The sequence below is a fragment of the Trichoplusia ni genome, unplaced genomic scaffold, assembly GCF_003590095.1.
Source record: "Trichoplusia ni isolate ovarian cell line Hi5 unplaced genomic scaffold, tn1 tig00002984, whole genome shotgun sequence".
NCBI lineage: Eukaryota > Metazoa > Arthropoda > Insecta > Lepidoptera > Noctuidae > Trichoplusia > Trichoplusia ni.
The window spans coordinates 220,953-247,307 of NW_020800313.1; the positions used below are offsets into that span (position 1 = coordinate 220,953).

Genomic DNA, 26,355 nt, shown 5'->3' on the forward strand with positions numbered 1-26,355 from the left:
TATTTCATTCATTTGGAGCTTCCTTTTCTTTCTGTCGTTTATGGGTATCTATATACGGGCGGTCATCGTTGAAGATTTCCGTATAAATTATTAAATGAAGGTGCTATAGGCGTTGATTTTATGAAAAAGCTGTAGGTTATAAATTGTTAAATAATGATCTTACTCGAGATCAATAATAGAATTATAGAAGATACATTAACAGTTAAATATAAAAATGCACTGGCGCGGTGAGTACGTTACGCTTAGAAAGTGTACTGTTTTTTCATAATTGTGATGTGTTTAACGAGCATGCAATGCATATACATGTTATTGAAGATGTGTGTGGTCCTGCGGCGCTGTCTACGAGGGGGTTGATTCCTGGCCATAACCCTCTTTCGAAAGTAACTTGACAAGTGTCAAATACCTGGGGTGGGCCCACGTTGACCGCCGCATCGCTGCAGCCTCTTATAAACGTACAGCAACGGGGCACCCAGTGATTTGATTAGTATTATGTCATGTAGTGAGTGTGACGTGATAGTGGCTATCTCAGCATGGATGAGTCATGTCACTTGTTTATTGGTCCCCACTTGTGTGCGTGCGGATACGTTCCATAATGTTTTTGGATTCCTGTGCTGGTAAACAATGTAATGAGCCTGATATGTGATACTGATATCCATTTGCTATAGTGAAAGAATGCCATGATAATAATGCTATGACATGCCCCAGGATATGAGTAATTTAGTGTTGATTTGTCATCCCACAATCATTTATGTATGTTTCATTTCCAGCTTAAAGCCAGAGTCAATAGATGTGAAAGTTGCAGATTTTGATGGAGTGCTCTTTCATATATCAAATGTGAATGGAGATAAAACCAAAGTTAGGGTGGGTACACAAGAAATTCCTTAGATATTATTTACTGTAAACAAATCTAGTCAACAATGTTGCATTGTCAACTTTATGCAGTACTGTTTTAAAACATTCAAAGCCATCACTCATGTATAAGATACAATTCTATATTACTATCTATTAGTAAACAAATACTTAAAAGAGACTTATGAAGGTGTAGCCTTGTTCTAAACATTTCTCATGTTGTATGTTCTAACAGCCTGTATTATTGTGTTCATACTCATGTTTCATAAAAAAATACTTTAGTAAGATTTTTAAACCATTATCATACTACCTTTGTCTTAAATCTATTATTGTGCAGTGATTTCAAACAACCTGTAAACAATTCCATTTAAACTATAATATGTATCTTTAATATTAATTAATCTGTTTGTAGGTTAGTATATCACTGAAGTTCTACAAGCAGTTAGAGGAACATGGAGCTGATGAGCTCCTCAAAAGAGTATATGGGCCACTCCTCACTGAGGCAGAGTCAGGTAAATAAACATAGTATAATAAGCACTACATTTAATTCACTTTGTATAAATATCCTGCAAAAATACTGGAAGGAACAGCAATTTACATTATGAAGTAAGCAAAACTAACTCCCAGTTCATTCAGACTTTGTACATAAAGGTTTTTTTTTATGGTAACAAATTTTCATCAGTCAATCCGTTAAAAGAATACAGAATTTCATTCCTAGATTAATTTATAATGCAATATAAAAACCAGCTTGTCTTTGATTGCATAAAATGAAAGCGAGCATGTGAGTTATTTTTTACGGTTGCACAATTACCAATGTTCACTGGAGCAACAATTGTTCCAGTTTGTACACACTTGATTGTGTTTTGTATTAGTTTTCCTTGTCATTTAAGGATAATTTATTTTAAATTAAAGTGTATATTGTCCTATTCCTTATCAAAGTTATTATTAGCAATAGTTCTACATAACTGGGAACTCAAAGTAAAAAGCAATGATTAAACTATGCCTCTTCAGTTCTTGTCTGAATTCTATCAACAAATTATAAATTATTTCAAATTTTTTTATATCAGTATTGTTAACATATAAAACTATTTACTTGAATCTAATGATTCATTTCAATTCCAAAAAAAAAATTGTAATGAATCACAACCAGGATATCAAAATTGAATAAAAAATTTCAATTAAGGAAAACCTACATCAATCCTTTTTAATGTTATTAACCAATGTGTACTTGAACTGTTGAAATTAGATGTTAATATAAAGACTTATTCTCGTTCATAATTGTATGAAAACCAGATAGCATAAGGTGTACCTATATAAGTTAATAAATGAGACTAAAATATGTGTTTATTTATACACATATTACACACATATTGGAAACATTTGATAAGATTGAAGTGCTGGCAAGCCCTGTAGATGATAAGATATAGTGTTTTAATTTAAAACTTTTAGCTTATCTTGTTTTTGTAATGTGTTATGATACTTTTACATACATTCAAGCATGTTTAATATCTATTTATTGCATATTTACACGAAATTACTTTTAGTCGTATTTCGCCCAAACACGAAAAAAAGATAAACACCTTTTTTTAGACTGTGCAGTGTTATTATAATAAAACATTTTAATTGACACCAAATTTGATAACATGAATCAAAACAATTTATGTACAGTCATATCTGTATAGAAACACGATCATTCGGTAAAATAACTATATATAACAATAATAATAACATTCTGAAAAGACATTCAATGTCAATAATATTGAACATGATACTTTGAACTTGTGTATTGTGTCATTAGTCATACTCTGACACCTATAATGAATAATTAAGTGGAAACCAGTCTCAAGAGAAAAAAAGCAATATGTGCAGAAACATCAAGCTAAATGAAATAATTTAAATGGTAAAACAGAATCTTAAACTAAGTAATAGATATAGTACATGTTGTAATGTGTTTCTAATGAAGGAAATCTAGGTCATATGGCCATATAATAACATTAGGTTGTACTACCTCCTAGAAGGTTGCCCTTTTCTGATTATTGCTATGTATTACGATAACTATCGATAAATTTGCCGTTTTTTCTTCGTCGTTGATATCTTATGGCAGTTAATAATAATAAAAAAATCAGAAGCCATTAATTATAATTAGGCTCGAATTGTTGAAATAGCACGCCCTTCATTCCTCTCGATGTTATTTTCACCTAACATTATCTTAAAATCTGCAGGCTACAATATATCGTTGCTCCTCGACCTGGAGAATATCCCTGAGGACTGGGAGGATGTCGTAAAGAAGGTGGGCCTCCTCAAGAGGAACTGTTTCGCGTCAGTGTTCGAGCGCTACTTCAGGCTGCAGGAGGACGGGGATGTCAGCCACAAACGCGCCGTCATCAACTACAGACAGGATGAGACGCTGTTAGTGATTTATTGGTTTTAATATTTATTTATATTTTAGAAGAAAAGTTATCACTTCAAAGTGACAAAATGTATGGGTTCAGCTAAATAGATGTCTAACTATATCTTATCGAAGGTGCACGTCTTTTTGAACATCTCTTTGTCGATCTACCGATAACTCTAATCTTTATTTCTCTCTGCCGAAAAGTCTTTAATTGGATACCAGATTTATGTCTTTTAATATAAGTTATATTAAGAGACATAAATCTGGTAGCAAGCCTCCTTAACTAGAGTCTGGAGGACGGACATTGCTGTCGAGAGGTGTTGTGGCTATCTTCTTGTCAGATTATGCAGGGCGCAAATGGCTAGAAGTTGTTATAGACATAGATAGCCATTGCCCTATCAGTTTAATCAATAAAATTCATTTCGCTGCTTTCTTTTCCGTCTGTATTACAAAGGATTTTATATTTATACAATTTCATGTGTATTCCAGATACGTGGAAGCGCAAGAAGACCGCGTGACGGTAGTGTTCTCGACGGTTTTCCGGCACGAGGACGACATGGTCATCGGCAAGGTGTTCATGCAGGAGCTCAAGGAGGGCCGGAGAGCCTCACACACCGCGCCACAAGTATGTCACACCACAATGTTGCTATTTATTAACTACAAGATGCTTGACTTGAATATATGACTTTAATTCAATCATAATGCCATAATTGGTATGCTGAAAGTAAACATTCTTACTACATTTCCAGATAGATATGTGCAGTTATAGGCTCTTACTGGAGAATTATATCTAAATGAAGTAATTTTTTATTTTTAGGTATTGTTTTCACACAAGGAACCACCTTTAGAACTAATGGACACGGATGCAAGAGTAGGTGATAATATCAGTTATGTTACGTTTGGTAAGTCACATTTTATGAAATTAAAAATCTGATATTTGCTTTGTGAAGTTCACAATATTAAATCGTAAGATATCATTTGTAAATGCGTGTTGTGTTCGTGGGCAGTGTTATTCCCGCGGCACACGTGCGCGGCGGCCCGCGGCAACACCATCGACCTGCTGCACATGTTCCGCGACTACCTGCACTACCACATCAAGTGCTCCAAGGTGTACGTGCACTCCCGCATGCGCGCCAAGGCGGGCGACCTGCTCAAGGTGCTCAACCGCGCGCGCCCGCAGAACACCTCGCGCCCCGCCGAGCGCAAGACCATCACGTCAGTATACACTCCTTTTAACATAAGATTTTTTGCTGAATTATCTTCGAGGAGTAGTAACGCATTGCCAGGAATTTATAACAAGTTTTTGTGTGATGAGCACGATCATTTTTTCTGTGTCTCGGTGTAATTTATCTATACTATTATGCAGTGGCGTGCACAGAGATTTTAGTCAGGGTAGGCAAAAAGAAACGGCCAAGTGCGATTCTGATTCACGACTCTCACAGTTGGTACAAAATGTAAAAAAAGGTTACCCATCAAATTCACGACCGTAACAAATGATGCTTAACCTCGATTTCTCGGTGATCTATGAAACTGTTTACTCTCTAAATAACTATCAACGTTCATGCCTACAGCCGAAAGACAGACGGACAGAAGGCCAGCCGGATTTAAAATGTTGTGCGGTAAACTTTGTAGTTACATACCTAGTGTACCTAGCCAACGTATTTGAATATTAAACTTTTACAGCTATCTTTTCGTCACATCATTTATCATTGAATCGCAGGTAGTCAATAACGTTTACATTTCTTTAAACTTTTTTTCTATTGACAACATACCTATCGTAATATTGTAACCACGTACGTAAACACGAAAATAACCTTTTCGTTGAACAAAGTAGGTACCAAGCGGAAATCTTACCAATAAATCGTGTTAAAAGGTACTAAATAGATTATTTCTGTATTTTTTTGTAAATAAGTTTAGATAAGTGAAATAATCTAAGTATAGTTTAAAATAAATGGATAGGGAAACAGAACAAGCGATTTCTCTGTATCTACGAGCAACTCGTTAGATTTAAATCATTATGTTTTCTACGTATTGTTTTGAACGATTGACTCACCTTTCCTAATTTATGAGATGTCTTGCGTAGTTTTATCTATTTCAAACACTTGTTTTTATTACAGAAAAATAGTTTTAAAATCGCACTTTTTGTGTTATGAGCACACGCCGTTTGAAAGTTCACAATTATTAATCAATTTTTCACTCTTTTATCGACTTACATCAAATAATTTAAAAACCAACGACCCAGAAAACGAATTATGACAAATGAAAACAAAAATGCATCGAAAAATATTGCGGCTCACTTTACGATAATCACTGTCAAAACATAACCACAGATAACCGCTCATGTCATCCGCTGTCTTTGTCGTGGAAAGGCAGTGTCTCTTTTATCACACACACTAACAAAACGCAGACTATTTTGACATTGTGTGACAAATATGTATAGGAAAACAGACATAGACACATTGTCATGACTACGAGTCTGTCACACGCACACATGCGTACCTACGTCACTGAGACATCGAGTTGAAGTGTCTTTCCAACGGGAAAACGGTGCCAGCGGCGGCGCACTTCGGCAAAAAAGTGTACTAATTTTGAAATATTGATAATCCTCCCTTGATAGATTATGTTACAACGTGTAATAGATAGATGGCGCTGATACGTGTTTTACGAATATTGTTTATTTTATGGATAGTAATTATGTACCTATAATATCTGAATTTCTCAGGGTAGGCAGTGTCTTTTTGTCTCTATGGACTGCACGCCACTGCTATTATGTATGTATTTAGAAATATATAGGTATTTTATCAATTGTCTAGTTATAATACAAGCTCTGCGTAGTTTGAGACTAGATGGTGTTGTGTGAAAGTTGTAGAATATAATATATTATCTTCAACTTAAAGTAATCTACTTTTTAGTCATATTTTAATAATTCGTTAACGAATATTTTGTTTGCTAACAGGGGAAGAACATTCGTGAGGCGAGATTGAGTGTGTGTCGCGCGCGGGTCTCCCTCCTGTAGCCTCCCGCTAACGCCGCCACTCCGGTAACATCTCCGCCACAGAACACCGTCCGGAGAGCTACACGTTACTCGTCGATACCATCCACCTCAAGTCGAACATACTTGTTGATGTACTTCTTCACGATACTCAGAGATATTATCCGAGTGGACGCGTTATCCACGAAGAAACTCCGACAATGTGCGTATTTCATATATCCAAGTTTAAATGAAATTTCCCAAACGATTATTTATTAAATATAAATTCATGTCTGTTTAATTACAACGTCACAAAGTACTTATTCTCAAATTCATCTCGATGCCATTTCAAACAAATAAAATTGCCAAATAACCACAGTTATGCTCAATGTTTTGTGTACTGCCCATCGACGTTTTATATTAGCAGAGAAATGTGCACATTGTATTTATTATAAATATTTATTGTCAAATCTTCAAGCATAGCGTTAAAGTCAATAAATAATGTTGCCGTAGTACTTGTTGATAACAAAAGTATGCTTTATTATTACGAGAGTTCTATTTATAGCGGTGGCACTGCGACATAATAAATTGGGTTCCTAAAGTGTAGTATCCACCCTCGTTACGCGTTAGAGAACGTAGTGTCCATCGGGAGCGAACTTGTAGCTTACGTCGTTTTGTTGTAAGTTACGCCATTACCAATCCTCATGTAGGGTAACGTGTATTATAAAATCTAGCCTATACTTACCGTTTCGGTTTACAAAGTTGTAAAAATGTATATCACTGGAATATCGAGACAGGTATCATGCACAAAACTCGTACGAATTATATTCAATTAATAATTTTTACGCCGCTCCTATGTTTAGTTAAATAATGCTACGCAATATATACGAACAATAATTTAATAAGAGTTCACCTTTACGTTTTAGGTAGGTCCGATTCAATTATAATGTAAGTGAAAGTGTATAGTATCTCTCAATAGATTCTTCCATAGTCAAGAGGAGCTCGATGAATAAATCATAATGGCCTTATTTATGATGGAGTTTGAGTTCAGTCCGCTCTGTTTATAGAGCTGCCGGGCTTCGGTTCGATAGAGTCGCTAGTTTAGAACACGATACACGATGTATCTAATGTTTAAGTGCAATTCAATTGATTACACACCACATTGTTTTATTCCAAATTGCATTTTTAGTTTTAGACAGAGAATAAAAACTCTATAAAATATATTCTAGCAAAAATTTATTTCACATTTTGAAACTATTTTTAATGTAGTTAGTTTCGTCCCGTAGATAATCACTTCTCATTCGACGCATGTATTTATTGCGTTCGTGTCAAAATTGCACCAAAACAATGATATTGCTCAATAATCCAAGTGAACACCAAGGAGCTGGGGTCAGAGAAAGCCATAGAACATCACGTACATTGTAGGAGACGTAGGGTATAAGATGCGGTAATGTAATGATTACTGTGTGCGGATGAGATTGTGCGGAAAGTTATATTGAGTCATGGACTGAGAGGTTAGGCTGTCTTAAGTGTTTCGAGTCAGTGGGATTGCAACAAAATTTTATTATAATTCACTAAGTCAAATAAATTGGGAGTTAGAGACATTAAACCTGATTTTAATATGGTTCTCAAAGCTGCATATGGAATATATTGTTAAGATGGAACGTAATACAAGTATGTAGAACGATTTAACTATTTAATAAAAAACTTAGCTAACTTGAATTTATGTAATTTTTTTGCAAGATGTATTATTTATGTATTATAAAGTGTAAGTTAAATGTTGCTTTAAAGTTATTGCTTACATTGGAACATTGTTTTTACTGTCAGTTTTAATGCGAGATAGATTATGTAAACAGCGTCGAATACCGAAGTTATTTGTGAATATGTAATTATTCTTGTGATTTAAAATCCGTTTATACTGTATTTTTTATTTTCTAGATTAAAGAAAACTTACTGCATTTTAAATTATGTTTTATTTCCATAAATGTCTATATAAATTAAATATTTTGTTCCAAACATCATTACACACAACAGAGGTCTACATTATGTTTCAGCTAAGCTGGTAACTTTATATTTAGAAGTCCATTTTGTTTCCCGATGGTGTGGGCGATGTTGGTGATTTAGGCTGTCCCAGTTTAGAGAGCGTAGCCACTTTGGACGCGAACTTCACGAAGCTTAACCCCGACGCTTGTGGCTCCGGCTTCTGGCCGCCCTCTGGCTGGAACGACGCATCCAGAGAACCTGTAGAAAAAAAGCAAAAATTAATATTGATTAGTTTTTATTTCTTAAATGTTTTAAAAACCTAATGCGACTTTAAGTGTTACAGTATTGTTTCTCTTTTATTAATTTATAGCTCAAGTACGTAATGTTGTATTTACTTTACTGTCTTTGTAGCACGTGATGGTCCGAGAAGTTTTAGATCAATCGAGGTAGTAGGACTAATACTTAAAATTATCTACAGTAGTCTCTCTATTCAAAATATCCTAGTCTTACATCTCGCACAAGCTTACAAACTGTCACACCAGCGGATATGACTACATGAAAATAATCCGAAAACCAACATTTGTTTCGGGAACTTTGGAAGTATAACAAACTACTTAATATCAAGTTAACAATAATGCACTCACTCTGTTGCGGCGACATCATGGAACTGGGCGGTGATCGTTGCTGATTTTCTTCCTCCATTTGAATATTTGTCTGCTCGTGTAGAAGATCCAAAGCTGCGGCGTACAAGAACAAGACTGGTAAATGAGGATTATTTATTATCTTATCTAGCGTCTTTCAAGGCAAACACTTCGTTTTAGCGAATTTATGTAGCTTCTTACCTAAATTACATTCACATTAATTTGATTTGCATTGTAATTGTTTTATGTAAATTTCGACCTAGGTTAAGTTTGTTGGAAAGAAATAACATAACAAATTTTAGGCATGAAATAGTACCTACATGTGTCACATGTTTATGAATATTTGTATGTATTGAAGTCGGTTTGAACCTGGCTTAAAATCTGTATATAGTACGTACACAGAGTTTGCCTCATATTTGCAAAATAGTATATTCAAAATTATTATTCGTGGCTTACGTAGAAAGCGTCTTTAAAAACAGTTTACTTCGTTAGCAAATTGTAAAAAAAATTGAAATATAGGGAACTTGCAATCATAGAGAATATGTATAAGTGAAATTAAGTGACCATCTTTTAAAGACATAGTATCCATTTCAGCATCTTGTATAGTTTCCAATTTCTGGCGAAACTTCGAGGTAATCTTTCTTCTTTGGTAGTCTGCTTCAATCTGTTGCTTTGTACGAGGAATACGGAACCGGAAGCAGCAACACACTATCACAACTGAAAATAAAGTCTCAAATAAAGGACCATTGATAATCATGGTAGTGTAACGCAGGAAAGGTTTGTATTTGCTTACTTAGGGAGGCAAGACTAGCTGCACATAAAAACATAATTTGCCAGAGCCTCAGATCGCCAACCACGGATTTTTCGAGCCATTCAGGCTCTTCAGAATTATTAATGATATCCATAAGGGGATCCATGTTTGTGTATAATTCGCGATCAGCGAGTCTCAAACTGAGAAAACAAAAACGCGTCCGCAATTATTCCGATTGAGGTGGGAACTAATTGTTCCTATTCCAAGGAGTGGTTTTATGCCACACCTAGAAATATTAACAGCCGGCACTCCCGTAAAACCTTAATTGACTCCTCCGTTTTACGTTTCCTCTATACGACTAGACTATATAAAATCAAATCAAATAATTATGTAAAGTATATCATTTATTGACTTAATGTTTATTTAATGGTAAGTTGTAAAATCTTATCAAAAACGATAAAGTTTTTCGTTTAAATTTACCGCGTCCAACTACAGAAACGCAATGAATGTTGCTATATCTACAAAAAGTCAGCGCTGCGAGTTAGGGACGCGACATTATCACCATTGGGCCGTGACTAACCAGTGTTTCTTATTTGTTTAATTAAATACAATATTGATGATTTTGATTATAACGTTATTGACGTTATTAATTAATTATTAAAAAGATACTAATTAATAAAACGACACTAAATAACGGTTTGTGTTACTTGAAAAAAACGTGTTGATTTTCATTTGTTCTCTTAAATAAATGTTAATTATGACAATTAGAATCTATCAATTTCGGTTGATTTATGACAAACTAATTAATCATTGTATTGAATAAATCAATTAACATGATATTTTTTGATAGGCAGTTCTAAAATTTCATGAATGAAATCCATGGTGGTTCAGTACATTTTTATCATTGACAACATTAAATTCGTTTTTCTCTTTCGTTTGAAGACTGTTTCACTTTCCCGCAGAAAATAGGGTGTCGAATCTGTCCTATAACCTCCGTTATATTTTTTACTATTTAAAGATCGAAGATGAATCTTTTATGATAATTGTGGATTAATTCATGTAAAGATTGTTCTAAGTGATGTTGTGTAAGATCGTTTGTGTTCTTGCGGTCACTCTGTAGCGTTTTAAAAAATTAAACATGGCCTCGAACCGAGGAATTCAGATCGGATCCGCGTGGTTTCAACGGAAGCTGAACTTGAGGCCGCAGCACCGGGGCGTGCACCTTGTCACTGAGGAGATCCTCAAGCAGGTGCCGGAGCTCTCGCAGTTCGCTGTCGGCCTCTGCCATATCCAAAGTGAGTATTCGGTGCTGTGACAGCGTTCTTGTCTTGCCGCCGATGCTGCATCCCTGCAGACTGTCACATTAATCCTTCAAATATTATCATGCTATTTTATTACGTTGACGTGAAGTGTTATGAAAAAGTGATGTGATATAGTTTCAAAATGATGAAAGCACGGTAGCCAGCTGATCAACGGATGTTGTTTCCAGTAATGCACACATCGGCGAGTCTCGCACTCAACGAGAGTTGGGACCCTGATGTCAGAGACGATATGGAGATGATGCTCAACAAAATTGTGCCAGAGGGCTTGCCTTACCGCCACTCATGCGAGGGCCCTGACGACATGGTGAGTGTTTGTTGTGCTAATCACTCATTAACATTTAATCTTTGACATTGCTGCATTCATTTTGATATGACTATTAACTTGTTTACGTCATGTTATTTGTCTATCAAAGTTTAATAATTTTGCTCTCTATAGGAATCTGCCTTGCTGACATATTTCACCTGTGCTACTGATTTTATAATAGTTAAAGGATATGTGAAGGAACAATATTATAAAACAACAAGAGACTTGTTTATAAATTCTAATTAGATGTGGAAGGCCTTTTCAACACCAAGGCAACAATTAAATTATCATATCAGTGTGTATATATAAGAGTAAAAGGTTAATACAACATTTATGACATTGTGCTTGATAAATGTTTAACTTAAGTTTATTTTTAACACTAAACTGCTAGTGGAATAATAATGAATGTGCAATTTGTATCTTGTATTGGTTAATATTGTATGTGAAGCATGACTTATTTTAAATGCACAGAATACAAGTATGAGAATTAGTGTTGAAGGTTAAGAAAACAATAGAGCTATTGGAAACTTAGCACATCATTTACTACATACAGGCAGTGACTAGCTAATTTGATTTATTATTCATTTGATTGTGAGCAAATCTTAATTTCTTGAGTACTTTCTGTGTACACACAATCTGCAAATACCGTTTACTGCATTAATTTTGACATAATATGATTAAACAAATGAAAGTGAAAAATGAGATAAGTCTATTGTAACCACTTTTTCAAACCTCATAATGTGATTGATAATGTGTTTAAATTCATTTGATGAAATTTGGCCTCTGTACAATTATTTTCACAGGAATCAAAATTGGAGATCCCAAATGATGTGTGCTAACAATATACATTGTGTTATAAAATGATTAATGATGTCTGTTGTTATACAGCCGGCCCATGTGAAGGCTTGCTTCTTGGGCTCCTCCCTCACCATCCCCATCACAGATGGCAAGCTCAACCTTGGCACATGGCAAGGTGTTTGGCTCTGCGAGCATAGGAATCACGCTGGCAGCCGAAAGGTATGGTCTAAATTATATAAAAATGATATGAAATCTTAATCTAGACATATTGGATTAGGTTTATATTGGAAATATTAAGTCACGTCTTACTGGCAAGTTATAAGTAAAGCACAACCTGGAAATATGTTAAGAGAGAAGAGGGGAGGTCCTCAATCTGTAGTGAATAATGCCAGGCTGACATTATTGAATGCAGTTTTTTTTACTGATTCTTTGATACCAAGATTTGAGCTAGTCAAACTACTGACTTATTCTTGTTACCCCTTAAATGATACATAAGTAATGAGATGTGTGGTCCTCGCAGGTGGTAGTGACGCTGTCGGGCTGCCCGCGCGACTCGCCGCTGTCGCCCGTGTCGGCCGCGTCGTGTTCCAGTTAGGAGCGGGGGGGGGGCGCGACCCCCCACACACACTCTCACTCGCGCCCCTCCTCCAAAAGCACGCGGAGGTAAACCCCGCGCCGACACCTTTTATATCCCACACCTAAGATAGACATAGTTCTTACTCTTATCTTCGAGCGACAATATGTACATAAGATAAATATTTTGTAACGCCTCGCGTGCCACCTCACACGCGGGCCTGTGCGAGCCGAGCTCCTATTTGTAATATAGCGTTATAGGAATTGAAGGCGCTCCGGTGTCGAGTAGCTCGAAAAGCGCCCAGCCCGCGGCGAGGTGCCACGCGGACACAGACCCTATTAATGTTACGTTCAGTCGAAATTAATGCTGAACCCGTTGAACTTGTACATAAAAATTATGTGCGATGGTTTTAAAGTATACATAAAGTAATTGTTGTTTTGTTATTGCAACTTGTCGATATAATGTAAATAGATCACGCGTGGACGTTGTGACATTCCGCTTCGTAGATTCGGTTCGATCGTTGAAGGAGTTCATCTGGTACCTACTTTTACCATTAGTGATCATATAATACGTTAGGAGAAAATATGAAATAAGAAGTAATGAATTGAAAGGATCGAATATTTTTCACTACTGCACTCGTTCAAATTTTTTCAAAGTACACCTGGAGACACTATATTTTTTAACATGGCAGCACGTTAGACATTTTTATGGATTCGGACACTCATTTTACTACACCAATTTTGTATGTAATCGCACTGGTTAACGGTCAGTTCGTGTAAGTTTTAAGAGCTGAATGTAGGTTATTATAGTTAAGTACTTTGTACGTGTATGATAGCTCCCTTCTCTCTCCGTGTTAGGTTAGACTTTACTAACGATTAGTACGTGGAACATGTCCATAGCTTTAATTGTGTCACACCCGTTGTATCAACGGGTCCTTCGCGGGATGACAAAGAGCTAACATTTGGTACCACTAGATAGTAGTTGTATATCATTACTCTTAAGATCATGTAAGTGCCTCGAATTTATGGGGTGGTCAAGAATTAATTTGCAGACTCGTTTCCGAGACTCGGTTTGTGAGTCGCGAAGACTGAACTCGGCCGGCGTGGCCGGGCGCCCGGGCCGGTGACACGCTCTCCGGCGCTGTACACTCGCGCCCTCTGACACTACGCTCCTAGGTGTTCCGTTTCCATTCATTTGTTGCTATGTTTACATGTTTATTACGTCGATTATATTACGGATGCAATCAATTTCACGATTACAGAATATACTAATTATAGGTGAAAACAATTTAATTTGGCGATGTCTATAAAGGCGTATGTGTATAGTTGTAATGTCTTCCTATGTAAGTTCCATGTCACATAACAAACATTAGTATAATGTAAGTGAATGTGAACGGTATTAGGGTATACAAACGTCACCTTTATATCCGGCCACATCTATATAAATTAGATAAAGTAATAAAATTATTGCGATAGGGGGCTCCAAATTGAATCTAAATTTGAGCATAGTCATTATTATACATAGTTATCAGGTGGAGTAATCAGTAGCGGGTGTTTTGTATGATACGAGTCGTAGTGGAAATTACATAATGTAATTGGTTCACTAATTTTACAGGGTTGAGAACCTTGTCGTTTTACAGGAATTTATAATACTCATTCCATGTTCGACATTCCATCAACAGCGGAACTCAGTAGACGTCGTCTCGGGCTCGCACGCGGCGCGCTTGCGACCGTTTCGTTGCGTTCGGCTTTAGATGTCCCATCGAGATCGCTTGTGTGGCACAATTTTACACTTAGTTAGGAGTTAATAAATTATAAATAGTAGGGTACCGTTGCGTTAAGTAAATATTTATTAAGCGGTGTTGACAGTGGCACGCGACACGCGAGCTCGCCGCGTCATCGCGACACGCCGCACACACGTTGTTTTGATACCGCATTGTACAAAGTGTAGATGTCTTACATTGATGGTATGGTTCATCTCATGGACTGCTTGAACTTACTTCACTTAGGGAGCTTGTTGTACGTTCATATTCGGGCTTTTGATAGATTCACGTTTAACTTTTAAACAATTTTTAAGTTTTTTATAAATCATGGTAGTCATAGGAATCGTTTTTGGAATTATCTAAACAGCTTTATAAAGCTTAATTACGCTTCGAATGAATATATTGTTTATTAATTATCCATATGAATAATTTACCTTGTGTGCATTATCAATGTTCTATGTAACAATAGATTCGCGCGTTATCTCAGTTTTTTTACCGCTTAAAATTTTATTGCATTCTTATAAACTTTTTGGATTGTTCTCGGAGGTGTGTGCAAAGGGTTGGCTATTAAGTGCTTTTTAACACATAATTAATTAAGGACTTGTAAATATTTTTTGCATAAATATAGTGTACATGTACGTTTATCCATGTACATAATGATTCATCGTAATGTAAAAATGTTCAAGTGCTATTGGTGTATGGGTGTAATGTATGCCACTGCCATGAAGATTTGCCTGTTTGTTATATTATTGGTTTTAATATTCAAAATAAAAACATTCTTTTAAATGTCATTATATTGTAAAATAAATAAAAGTAAATACAATATACTTATTATTAGTAATCCGAAATCCTACTAAGTAGATAAGTTTTCAAAGACGAAAGCGACTGGTTCGCAACATATAATAACATTCCTTTTGTTTATCTTAAGACATTCCTGTCGCGGGGCATGTTTTGTTGAACCGTGATAATATAGGCTAGAGATGTCCCCAGTTAGGCTGTTCACTAACAACGAATAAGTCTAGTGTTTTACCTTTAAGTGGACTCCCAACTCCCATCCAGATAAAACAAGTTGATTATGTAAATTGAGTGCTAATATTTTATGTAAACATACATTTTAGTGGCTGTATGATCGACGAGTACCTGTATTATGTATATAATTAATGTTTACAGATTTAGGGACTATGTAAACAAATGTTGCCTTGTAATTGTGTTTTATACGGTTGTCAGTTTGGCTGCACCACAGAATTCTAATAGTTTATAGTTCTCGCAGTTGTTAATGAACCACACATTGATAATCTACTTGTTTAGAGTGAGTGCCGCTGCTTGTATGGCCACTAAGGTGTCGAGGTGCATAAGCTACGAAATCGTACAATACTTAACCGCAGTTATCAAATTAGCCGATGTTAATACTTGTATCAAGTGATTATTTGTTATTTCATGTATTCTGTTGTAATGTTTAAATATATTATGTAATGTAACAGTTCAATAAATAGGGCACATTTTATCAAATTATTTATGTATTTAGCAAACAAGTAAGCGTCATTCATTTGTTAAACATATTTAATATTAATTGCACTTAGGAAAATGAGGTTGTATTCAAGATTAATAAAATAACCAAAAAGAAAGACAAATAATTTGTATGTATATTATTTAAGATCAGTAAAAGTTATTATATCAATATTATGATTGTACAGTTGATTGATTCACGTTTTTCTTAGAGGATCTTTGTCAGTTGTATATTGTTGGTTTTTTGCGCTCACTTGTATATGACGTTGGGATATCTGTCACGAAAAAAATTTGATTGTATCATATAACTTGTACAATATAAATATATAGATCCACAATTATGAAAGAGATTAAATATTTGCAAAAGTTAATATCATACGAGTTTTATTTTCATACAAAACACCTCACGTCAGTCGACTTACGATTAATAGTCTATGCGGTAAAAACTTATGTTTAATTGTTATTAACTATCTCTATGTTATTTGGTATCAGTTGCTTAATAATTATGTTGTTTTTTCATCACTTTCAATCTTGTGAGGTCCGGGGCCAGCATCTGAAAAGCAAATACGTTTATTTTCTACAAATTCAGGAAGGTCCATTTTATATCTTGTTTTTGTACTTCAAATAATAATTTACCCTCAGCCAAAGTGGGCACAGTGCTGCTAATCTTCTTAGCGCTGTCTAAAGCCTTCGTCAAGCTGATGGCCATTTGCCGGAACTCTTGTGTAGACAGCGACAGCTTGCCGAGCACATAGTTAAGGTTTTCACCTAACTCTACGATGCGTGTCGTAATGCCGTCGACCTGGGAACCCGCACAATAGTTGTCATTAATGTTACACAACTTATTACTACTTGTTTAGACAAAAAAAAAAACGATGTTTAATGTAATGTCAACAGGGTGGACTACTGTAAATGTGTGCTCTGCGTACGAAGAACATTGCGACTTAGATACCAATGCAGTATTAACGATTCTTAGATTTCTGATCCTTAGTTGTATTCAGAAAAATACAGATACCTTGAAATTGTTTGTGTCTGTTCACTATTCGTATGGTATAATGTGACTTACTTCCTTCTTTACTGTGTCCATGGTTGTCGTACTGCTGTTAATGTATTGCTCGGATGTTTCCTGCAAATGAAAGTTTATGTTAGTTGTTATTCCAATTAAAACTAACAAGCCATTATACGATGCGTGACTATTGCAATGTAGTTACAGAAATTGATGTTTAAAGGGATTAACTGGAAAATAATTAAATAACGTACGTTCCCCAGAGACCAGTGAAATGTTAAGCTGTGTTTACATCGCACACTGAGTATCACGTGACGTTATCCGTGAATAGTTAATGTTTCATGCATGAAACTCTTAAGGTCTGCATAAGAATCGCCTCATGTGCAGACTTAAAACGAAATACGCAGTTTTTAGATATGAAAATATTGTTTTTTTTTTTTATTAAAAGCATATAAAAAAGTTTTATTTAAGTAGGCTTTATACCTCGAAACTTTAAATCAATTAATCTAATAGCATCCGCAGTCCTGAATTGGACTTTTTTTAGAGAAGCACCGGCAGTTGTTTAAATAAATTGATATAAGAAAAGCTTCGAGTTTAGAAAGGTGTTAATGACAAATTAACCAGAATAATGTGCAATAGAGAGACTAAACTACATGATCTCTGCACTAAATATAATTTTGTTAGGCAGTTTATGATTGCATACTTACTGAGAGATTGTGCAATGCATTCTGGCTCATCATGATCTGTGAATGCATGATACCGATCTGCCGCCACACCTGTGACATCTCCGCTGCGATGTGAGCATTCAAGGCGTTCAGCGCATTCGTTTGGTTCTTGGTTATAGCTGACTCGATGCTGTCCAATCTATAAACGTTAATCATTGTTCCATTATTCATGTTTTTTTACAGTTCTGCTTACCTATACCTTCAAATAACTAATACACGAATTCATTTTTACTATCACGAAACGTAAATTAAAAACATTAATTATTTTTTGACCGTTCCCATTTAGCTGGACAGCACCTTTGGAACTTCTTACCTATACATATTTATTTCTTCGCAAATAAATTTGTAGTGAATAAATTTCATGTGTAATGGTTTGAGTACTCACTTGTCGCTAACAGTTCTATTCATGTGAATTTGTTGCACCTTGATGAGGTCCCCGACCTCCACAAGTATCTGGTGCACGCCGTACTCGATGCGCTTGCGCGTCGCCACCACATTGTCGGCCGTATCCAGGATAACTTGCTCGCTCTTCGATAGCAACTGAACCTGTTAAGATTTGGAATTTTAAAGACATTCATTTCTTCATTTTCGCTATTACGTCTATTGCAGTTAGCTCTCAGTTTTTTTATTGCATAAAGTAACATTATGCATAAAGTTTAAATCTGCGATTGGGAAAATTGGCAAGACAAATTCAGGTGGCAACAGTGGGTGGTTATAAGGTTATTGCAGTTCAGAGGATCTACCACCACGTCTCAAAGTATTTCAAAGTAATATTATGGTGCTGGAAATGTGACACCGCAATGGACAGCATAGACCAACATCTCTCTTCCTCGCCCAAGATAGAACTACTTTTGGAGTGTGTAGTGCGCTGTTTCACTTGTATTGGTATTGAAAATGCTGGTAGCCTCAAGTACTATATACCACTAGTTATCGATATCAAGAAATCATTTTTCTTAACTTTTTTTGTGTTCATTACCTCAGTCCGCAATGTTTCGTAGCTCATAGTGATGTCGTTGTATGCGCGTTCAGTCATGGTGTTGCTCTGCGTCAGGCTCTTCTGAATGTCTTCGTTGGTAGCCACCAGTCTGTCACCCATTTCTCGGAGTTTGGTCGAGATTTTACTCACGGCTGTAATGCAAATTAACCCATTCGCTGCCGATCTAAAGAGTAACAATATTACCCAGTTGCCGCCATACTGTACTATGCAGCCCGCCCATCGGCGGTCCCGGCATCTTAATTATGTATTTTTGCCCGCCCATTGGCGTTTTCGGCATGAAGCTGCAGATTCCGACATGAATCGTTTGATATCGCATCCAAAAAAATCCTAGAAAGTGCTATTAATTTGACTTAAGATAACGCGAACGCATAATATAAGCCTTCATTGCTTTTATCAGCCAGCCCTTTGTATTGGCCCGGCCGACCGGCAGAAGTGCCGGCCGGCTGTCTGGGACGTTTTAGGCCAAAATTAACCCTGCCGAAGGGTTTTTTTTAAGTAAGAGACCAAATGTTTCTTCTTAGGGCTCCAAATGTTTTTTCTTAGTATTTTTTCACAAGTTAATCAGAACTTTCTGTTGATCAATGTTTCGAAGGTTTTACACCTTTATGTGAAATAGATGATAACACTTTATTTTTATACACGAAATTCATGCTTAAGAAGAAGCGAGCAGAGAAGTTTTTACATAACTTAATAATAGCCGTTAGTCGTTCTAAAATTTACAAAAGTTTGGGACCTCTGATATAAAATCTTCGGCCCGCCCAACGGCGGGCTCGGCATGACAGTATAGAATTGCCTTTTTTCAAAACTTCAAATATCAGCAGGCCATTTGAGTTGCAAATCAATATTAATAAAACAAATCATTACACATTATCTCATTACTTTCTGACGTTATTTCGTAAAGTTATTGCAGTTTAAAATCAAACCGCCCATGGGCGGTCTCGGCGTGAAAGTTAAAAAATTTTGCCCGCCGATGGGCGGGCTCGGCACTGAATGGGTTAATATCTTATTTAGTTTCACACTGTAGGTATTTTTTTTGGCCCAGTGTTACAGAGCTTCTTAGCATTTGCCTTGGAGAGGGAAAGATGGATAAAGGAGAGGGAAGTAATTTTCATTTACAAAAAAAAAACCCATTTCAACACTTGGTCCCCATCCCTACTGCTACCTGAGCACAGCTAACGTAATTCGAACGAACATTTAGGTATCTACTGTCGAAGTGTCTAACAAAATCCACGTTTCTATTTTCAAATAATAACGGTCATAATTAATTTTGCTTTTATAGAATAACGAATAGTGGGACTACTAAAGTCCCGATAACAGACGTGGGGATGACATTTCTTACCCATTTCATTGTTAATAAGCATGGTCTCCGTGGCCTTGGTGACGGTGTCAATGGTCTGGTTGGTGGCGCGGTTGATGTCGGCCAGTCGCGGGAGGTCCTTCCACATGCTCTCCGCGTCAGACAACAACTGCTGGATCTTCTTTATTTCCTTTTCTTGGCGCTCCATCACTGAAAACATGCCATGATTAGACGGAAAGAAAGTCATCCCAATATTGTTTAATTGGAAGAATAAGGAAAGGAGAGTTCTTAATAATTTTTAACCATGGTTACATTCAACAAATGGATGCTGGCTTGTTCAGATAAACCATGGGTATAATTGCTTGGGTTACATTATCCGTCTACATTGTTGAAATTCAATGAATTGATTAGCTAATCAGCATAAAATATTCTAAAGGACAATAACAACCAGCAGCGAATACCTTCACTCATCTTGCTGTGCCACGCCTCGTCAGCTAGCGACACTTCGTTCAGTGGTACGAAGTCGGTCTGCACTTTGGTTCCATTGTACTCACTGAGTTTCGTTTCATATTTGTTTAGAAGTTTCTCAGCTTCTGATATGTGCTTCTCAAATGGATTTGTGTCGGAAGCTGCTTCTAAGCACATCGAACGGAATGTCTCCTAAAACAATCAAATTATAGAAGCAGTGCTATTAGTTATTGTTGCTTAGGTAGACAAGGTACCTACTAGTTAGGTCTGTGTGTTTTGGGTCAAAAATAGGGTCTAAGCAGAACTTGTTCAATGGTTTCGAAAAGCATGAAATATGTACATACATACATATATACATACATTATTTATTTTCATGATTAATGGGGAAGCTCTGGCAAACTGCATAACTATTGTTAGACCATAATCAAGTATGACAACAAAGGAAGTTACCGGATTTAAAGTGTTTTTCAGAGTTTTGATTTCCTTCTTGACAGCGTCGATCTTAGCGTCAGTGGTGTCTAGCCTCCGTTGAATAGCGTCGTCGTTGGCAGACAGGTTGTTGTCCAGGTCTATCGGTGGAGGAGGAGCAGGTGCTAACGCCACCAGCGCCTTCTGTATGCCTTCTAGTGCTTCATTTATTTTCGCTTGGGATGACTTTTCACGTTCTTCTCTCTGAAAGCAAAACGAAGAAAGTTATTATTCCTGAATAGGATAAGATATGAATTAGTTTTATTTAGACCTGAGAAACTTGTGCTGGAATAGGATAATATTAAAAAAATAAAAATGCAATCGTTTACCAAAACATTTTTGATGAGAATACTTATAATTGATGATAATTAGTAATATAATTACGAACCTGTAGAAGTATAGTTTCCACGTTAGACAGACGGTCGTCAAGTCTTGAGATCATCCCTTTCAATGGTTCCAGAGCTCTGTGTTTCTTGTCAAGCCCGATCAGCATTTTCTTCAGCTGGTCTCCAAGAGTCCTCTCTCTGAATTCATGTCGTTCCAGTTTGTCTTCTGACATCCGGATCATGTGGACCAGGGACAGCATGGCTTCTCTGATGTCTTCGTGCCTAGAAGTATTTTTTTAAGTATTGACTTAGTACAATGAGGATAGCAGCCCCTTATTGCTAAGGAAAGTATACTTTTTTTTAAGAGAGTCTTAACAGAAAAAAAAAATTCTGTCTGGGCATCCCCGCCTTTCTTGGTAATATTATTAATTAAGTGTAAAGGTACAAAAGATTTTACATTACCTGAAAAAAGTGACAAGAAAATAATGATAGAGTACTTATCTACATAAACCTACCACTAAACAAATATTTAGAGTTTTATGAAGTAACGACTAAATGGTAAATGTATTTAATTTACAAATCGATTTCAGATTCTAAGAACATCCATTATTTATAAATATCGGCGGAGTTCCGGTAATGGAGAGTACCTTACCACGCCGATTAGTATCGCTTATTTGCCTAATTGGAGAATGAGCCGTTTCCAAATGCCATTGCTACTGTTTTGAATTCCTGAATTCGGTTTTCAGTTTCATAATCCCTAATAACCACCAACTTAATAATCTACAATAACAAGAAAAAAATAAATTGTACTTAATAGAAATGAATGCTGCAGCTCTGGGAAAAAATGACGGGAATAATGCTTGATGTGGAAAATACTTCGTTCATGTAGAATCATGCACCATGTAAAATATAAGAAGAATCAATTAAAAGATAGTGATTTTTTTTTTTAAATACAATTCACATGCAAAAAGACACCCAGAGTCGGAAAAAACATTCATGAATCACACAAATGCTTGTCCTACGCGGGGATCGAACCCACGATACGGCGCGCAAAGTGGCTTTGGCGTGATGACCTCAACCACTATCAAAATGTTTCGCGATTTCCTTTAATTGAATTTATTTTCATATATCAACTAACAATTTCAAAAGGCAAATATGAAACTATTTGACCTCTGGGGTAAATGAACTTTATTTAGCCACCATGAGTCAAAATAAGACTCTAATTTTATATTCAAACACTTAAATAGTGTTAAGGAATAATATGGTTTGTGAAGTGTAGGCGTCGACTATAGCGACTTGTGAGTTATGTCAGCCATTAGAAGCTTTAAGGATCTAAGGATAAAATTGTACCGTTATGTTTATAAATCGACGCTAAATAGACGAAAATAGACTAGAATTTATGTTTATATGTTGCTACAGCTAAAATAAACTTACTTACTTGGTCAACAATTGAATTATTTAAAAAATAACGTGGCTGTTGCTATTGCCAAATAATTTGTCTCAAACCCAAATAGGGCTAACTTATGTAGTTAATCTTAGTCGTTTATTTCATTGGTAGGCATAAATAGGTCTAAGTTTATCTTATTCGGGGCTCAACTTATACTTGTTATGTTGTATTGCATAGTAGAGTTTAGATATACAGGGCGAGATATATACTAAATACTAAACTAAGGCAAGTATCAAATACCAAACAAATCCGTACAATTACGCTTTTGTAAATGCTCATGAATATTTACTGAGCTGCGATCCACGTTGGTCCAGCTTGAACGTTGTGCAATAAATAAATTAGCATAATCGATTGATAGGTACAAGACTTGTACAATACTAAGAAATAAGATTGTCAAATCCGTTACGTGTTTAAATCATTTAAGATACCCTGCGGACTTGTAGAAGACTGTAACAAGTGTGGAGAAATTAGTGAGGAAAATGATATGCCGATATGATGATACGCCTTTTTTCAGAACGTACGGCCAATTCAATGACCCTATGACTAACTAAAAAAAATGGGAAAGGCTCTCGTCATGCTTAGGTGCAAAACTGCTAATTCAAAAGGCTGAGGCACTTTAATTAAATTAGATAGAGCAACTTAGAGATATGACTACAAGACTACAAATATCTGTGCAAGTACAAGTCTGCATATAAACTTGATGACATTTTGTGCTGACTTCGATATTGAGACTTTTGCATAAAAAAGCAAATTACTAAACCAACCAATCAGCTTTACGCTGCACAGACCCTAAACCCGTAACTACATTATTACATTAGTGTTTAGTAATTAGTCCGTTCGTATTACACTACATACCACTGTCGCCATAAAACGAATGTCCAGATGTCAAAGCTATTTAAAGGAAGGTAACCGTACGACTGAAATACAATGAATAGCAGAAAACAGAACTGGCTCAGTGCATTATTATTAGCTCAAGTTCTAGTTACTAAACTGCACTGAGAATAACGTGTTCCAGCTGGTGTTGGATGCAGTTTAGTGTAATGAAATAGTTTGCGCATCATAGAAGGAGGTTACACGGACCTATTTGAATCCAATTATCAACTTATCGTATGTTTATTTGGTAATATGCGAGAAGAAGATGAAAATGAAAGGGCTCTGTTTCATTGGGCCATGGCCGATGGGTATAACAGAGAAATGGGACTCTTTAAACCTACATCCATTTTCGTCCAGCTCCAAAGACTGGAAATTCTTTTTGTGGTATCATGGCACCGAAATCTTGAATAATAACAAAAGAAAATTAAATATCGTACTGTATCCGGATACCATGATCTTGGATTCCATCAAAAGAAAGTGCCCACAAAATAAATAAAGATTTAATTTAATTATCTAAAAGTTGTGTATTTATAGAACATCAATCAGTTTGTAAATAGAAACGGTTTACGTTATAGTTTCTTCCTAGCGAACCGTTTAATGAAGATTAATGGGTTTTCATCCATTATCTAACGATGCGCTTCACTCAGATGTCAAGATATAAATATTATTTGAAGATTTATGATTCTTGTCACCGGTTTCCCCATACGTTTCGTAATTTTCTCCACTTGCAAACGATCTTTTGATATTTTTATGTTCGAACCTCTCTAATAAGATAGTTAATGGTTGATAGTGGTTGTAAAACACTTTTAATTCACAAGACCTTTGATCGTAAGCGCCGTTAAAGCTTTTAATATGTTTATTAGTAAACATTAAAGCAGATAGGTACCTACCTTATACTTAATGAATTTATTTAAGCTGGACGATAATATAATTAAACGGTCATCTTTCACTTTTATATTTAGTTGGGTCGGTATTTCTATGCCAAAGTGTTCATACATATGAATCTACAGAAAATGAAAAATGGATTTCTAAAATAACCAGAATGGCTTCACGTTACCCCGTAAAATTTGGTTCATTAAAACGCGCTAGGTTGACGCAAAATTGTACTGTAAAATGTGATGCCCTCGTAAACAGTTCCAAGACTGTTTATTTTACATTTCAACTCACTAAATAATTATATTTACGGCCACTAAAACTGAAAATGTTTTGTTAACTTTACTGTTTAATTAGCGTTTGACGATGACAAAGAAAATATGTTGGCATCGTCATTGTTTTGAAAAGTGCAAGTTATTTTAGACAAAGGTCTCTACTGTAGTCCATGGTTGGTGATGAATATGTATAAGACTCTATTGAGCCCTTCTACTAGCTGGACTCTTAACGCTACCTCTGGGTACCTTTCAGTATGTCCCTAAGATTACATATTAAAATGGGTGTGTTTAAATTAATTGTGGCGCTACCTTTCAGATTGACTATGCTAGATGCACAAACGACTTTTTCACAAAAAAATATAAAGCGTTCACCCGTGCAGTTGCAAAGAAGGTTGTAACTAGGTATGTATATCGTTTAAAATATTTTTGTACACGTCCATATTCCAAACGTTAGAATCCTTTTGAAGAATTCAGTAGTTTAACCCTGCAATGCGATTGCCTCCTCTTGAATACTGCATTCAAAATACGAACGCCTTTGTCGCATTGTACTCTTTGGAGGCTCAAATAGAAATGTTACGTAAACGACTACTGTGTTCAGTGTTCTGTAATAGTAGAGAAACAAATATACTTACGTGAACTCCCTGCTGTATGTGTGCGGAGTCCACACCAGCAGTGCGACGCACACCCACCACACTCTCTGGGGACAAGCACAAACTTCAATAACTTGAATATTAACCGACGCCTGAACTGAGTCTGTCGTGCCTCCGTGCCTGATGAGCTCATGTAAGCTGTTTTATTCATAAATGTAATTGTAAATGTTTTATACAATTGCCAGGTCAGGTTTAACATGGTAATATTTGGGGTATGTGATTTTGCAAGCTATCAGGTTTTAGCTGCATCCGCCGAAAGTGTTTTAATTTTGGTTCGATTCCTAGATAAAATTTAGTGCATTATGCGTATGTGTATGTTGCAAGAGATGCCAGGAACGGAAAAAGGAAATACAAGGATGCTCGTTTCCCAACAATTCTGTGGACAACAAGACAAAACCATAAGAAGGCTTAATAAAAGGCGCAAAAGAAATAAAGACTTTTTTCAAAATACTATAAACTGGACAACCGGCTGAATCGCATGTAATAAACAAATTAAGAAACTCCTTATTTATTTAATCAGTCTTGTAAATACAATGATATACATAGATTATATACAATGTACCCATTGGACGACATCGTTAAGGCTGTCTAGAGTGCACCACGATACTAGCCGACGTTATCAGGGCACATAAATTTCAAGAGTGACAGTACAAATGTACCGACTTTACACTTAGATGGTCCTTTAAGCTACGAGATACAGCTTGTCTATTAATAGGATATAATATAAATCCTTCATCCGGACCAGACTCATTTATTAATAACTTGGTCAAGAGCTTACAATCACTTGTAATGAAAGAACGTTGATGTCGGATTAGAAAAAAAAACACTTTGTTTAGTTCAGCATTTGGTATTAAGTTTGTTTTTTAATTTGTGATCTCTTCCTTCCTTCTTAAGGCCAGTGAGGGTCGTTTTGGGTGTTATTGCATGTCATATTTGAAAAGTTGCACCTTTTAAAACAAATATGATTAGCGACTTGCCTACCTGAAAGACCTTAAATTACCTACTTATTAGTACTTATGTACTTTAGCTGAAGTCAAACATTCGCAAACAAATTTATCTTTAGGTATATTATCTTTAATAAGTAGTGCAGCAATTAT

At 36.0% G+C, this 26,355-nt stretch overlaps 4 protein-coding genes across 4 annotated transcripts; 2 read left to right on the top strand and 2 right to left on the bottom strand.

Annotated features, from left to right (window-relative positions):
• Window positions 1-24: 24 nt before the first annotated feature.
• On the top strand, window positions 25-8,177 carry LOC113507627 (actin-related protein 2/3 complex subunit 2). The gene is made up of 8 exons (XM_026890508.1): window positions 25-227; window positions 768-861; window positions 1,262-1,361; window positions 3,072-3,258; window positions 3,731-3,866; window positions 4,059-4,143; window positions 4,249-4,456; window positions 6,198-8,177. The coding sequence occupies exons 1-8, from the start codon at window positions 154-156 to the stop codon at window positions 6,223-6,225; spliced, it is 912 nt and encodes a 303-aa protein (XP_026746309.1). The 5' UTR covers window positions 25-153; the 3' UTR covers window positions 6,226-8,177.
• On the bottom strand, window positions 8,167-9,768 carry LOC113507628 (transmembrane inner ear expressed protein). The gene is made up of 4 exons (XM_026890509.1): window positions 9,630-9,768; window positions 9,401-9,553; window positions 8,840-8,932; window positions 8,167-8,453 (listed from the first exon to the last, which is right to left on the bottom strand). Exons 1-4 carry the CDS (start codon window positions 9,751-9,753, stop codon window positions 8,287-8,289), a joined length of 537 nt encoding a protein of 178 aa, XP_026746310.1. The 5' UTR covers window positions 9,754-9,768; the 3' UTR covers window positions 8,167-8,286.
• Window positions 9,769-10,493: 725 nt separating this feature from the next.
• On the top strand, window positions 10,494-16,224 carry LOC113507629 (UPF0047 protein YjbQ). Its single transcript, XM_026890510.1, has 4 exons — window positions 10,494-10,882; window positions 11,077-11,213; window positions 12,102-12,230; window positions 12,532-16,224. Exons 1-4 carry the CDS (start codon window positions 10,726-10,728, stop codon window positions 12,604-12,606), a joined length of 498 nt encoding a protein of 165 aa, XP_026746311.1. The 5' UTR covers window positions 10,494-10,725; the 3' UTR covers window positions 12,607-16,224.
• On the bottom strand, window positions 15,973-25,305 carry LOC113507626 (DNA repair protein RAD50-like; the record flags this gene model as incomplete). The annotated part of the gene is given in 11 exon segments (XM_026890507.1): window positions 15,973-16,406; window positions 16,490-16,655; window positions 16,920-16,979; window positions 17,567-17,723; window positions 17,970-18,130; window positions 18,561-18,712; window positions 19,921-20,088; window positions 20,340-20,538; window positions 20,797-21,018; window positions 21,203-21,422; window positions 25,241-25,305. Coding segments are annotated over 11 exon segments (1,620 nt in total), but the record flags the coding sequence as incomplete, so codon positions are not given.
• Between the last annotated feature and the right edge of the window lie 1,050 nt (window positions 25,306-26,355).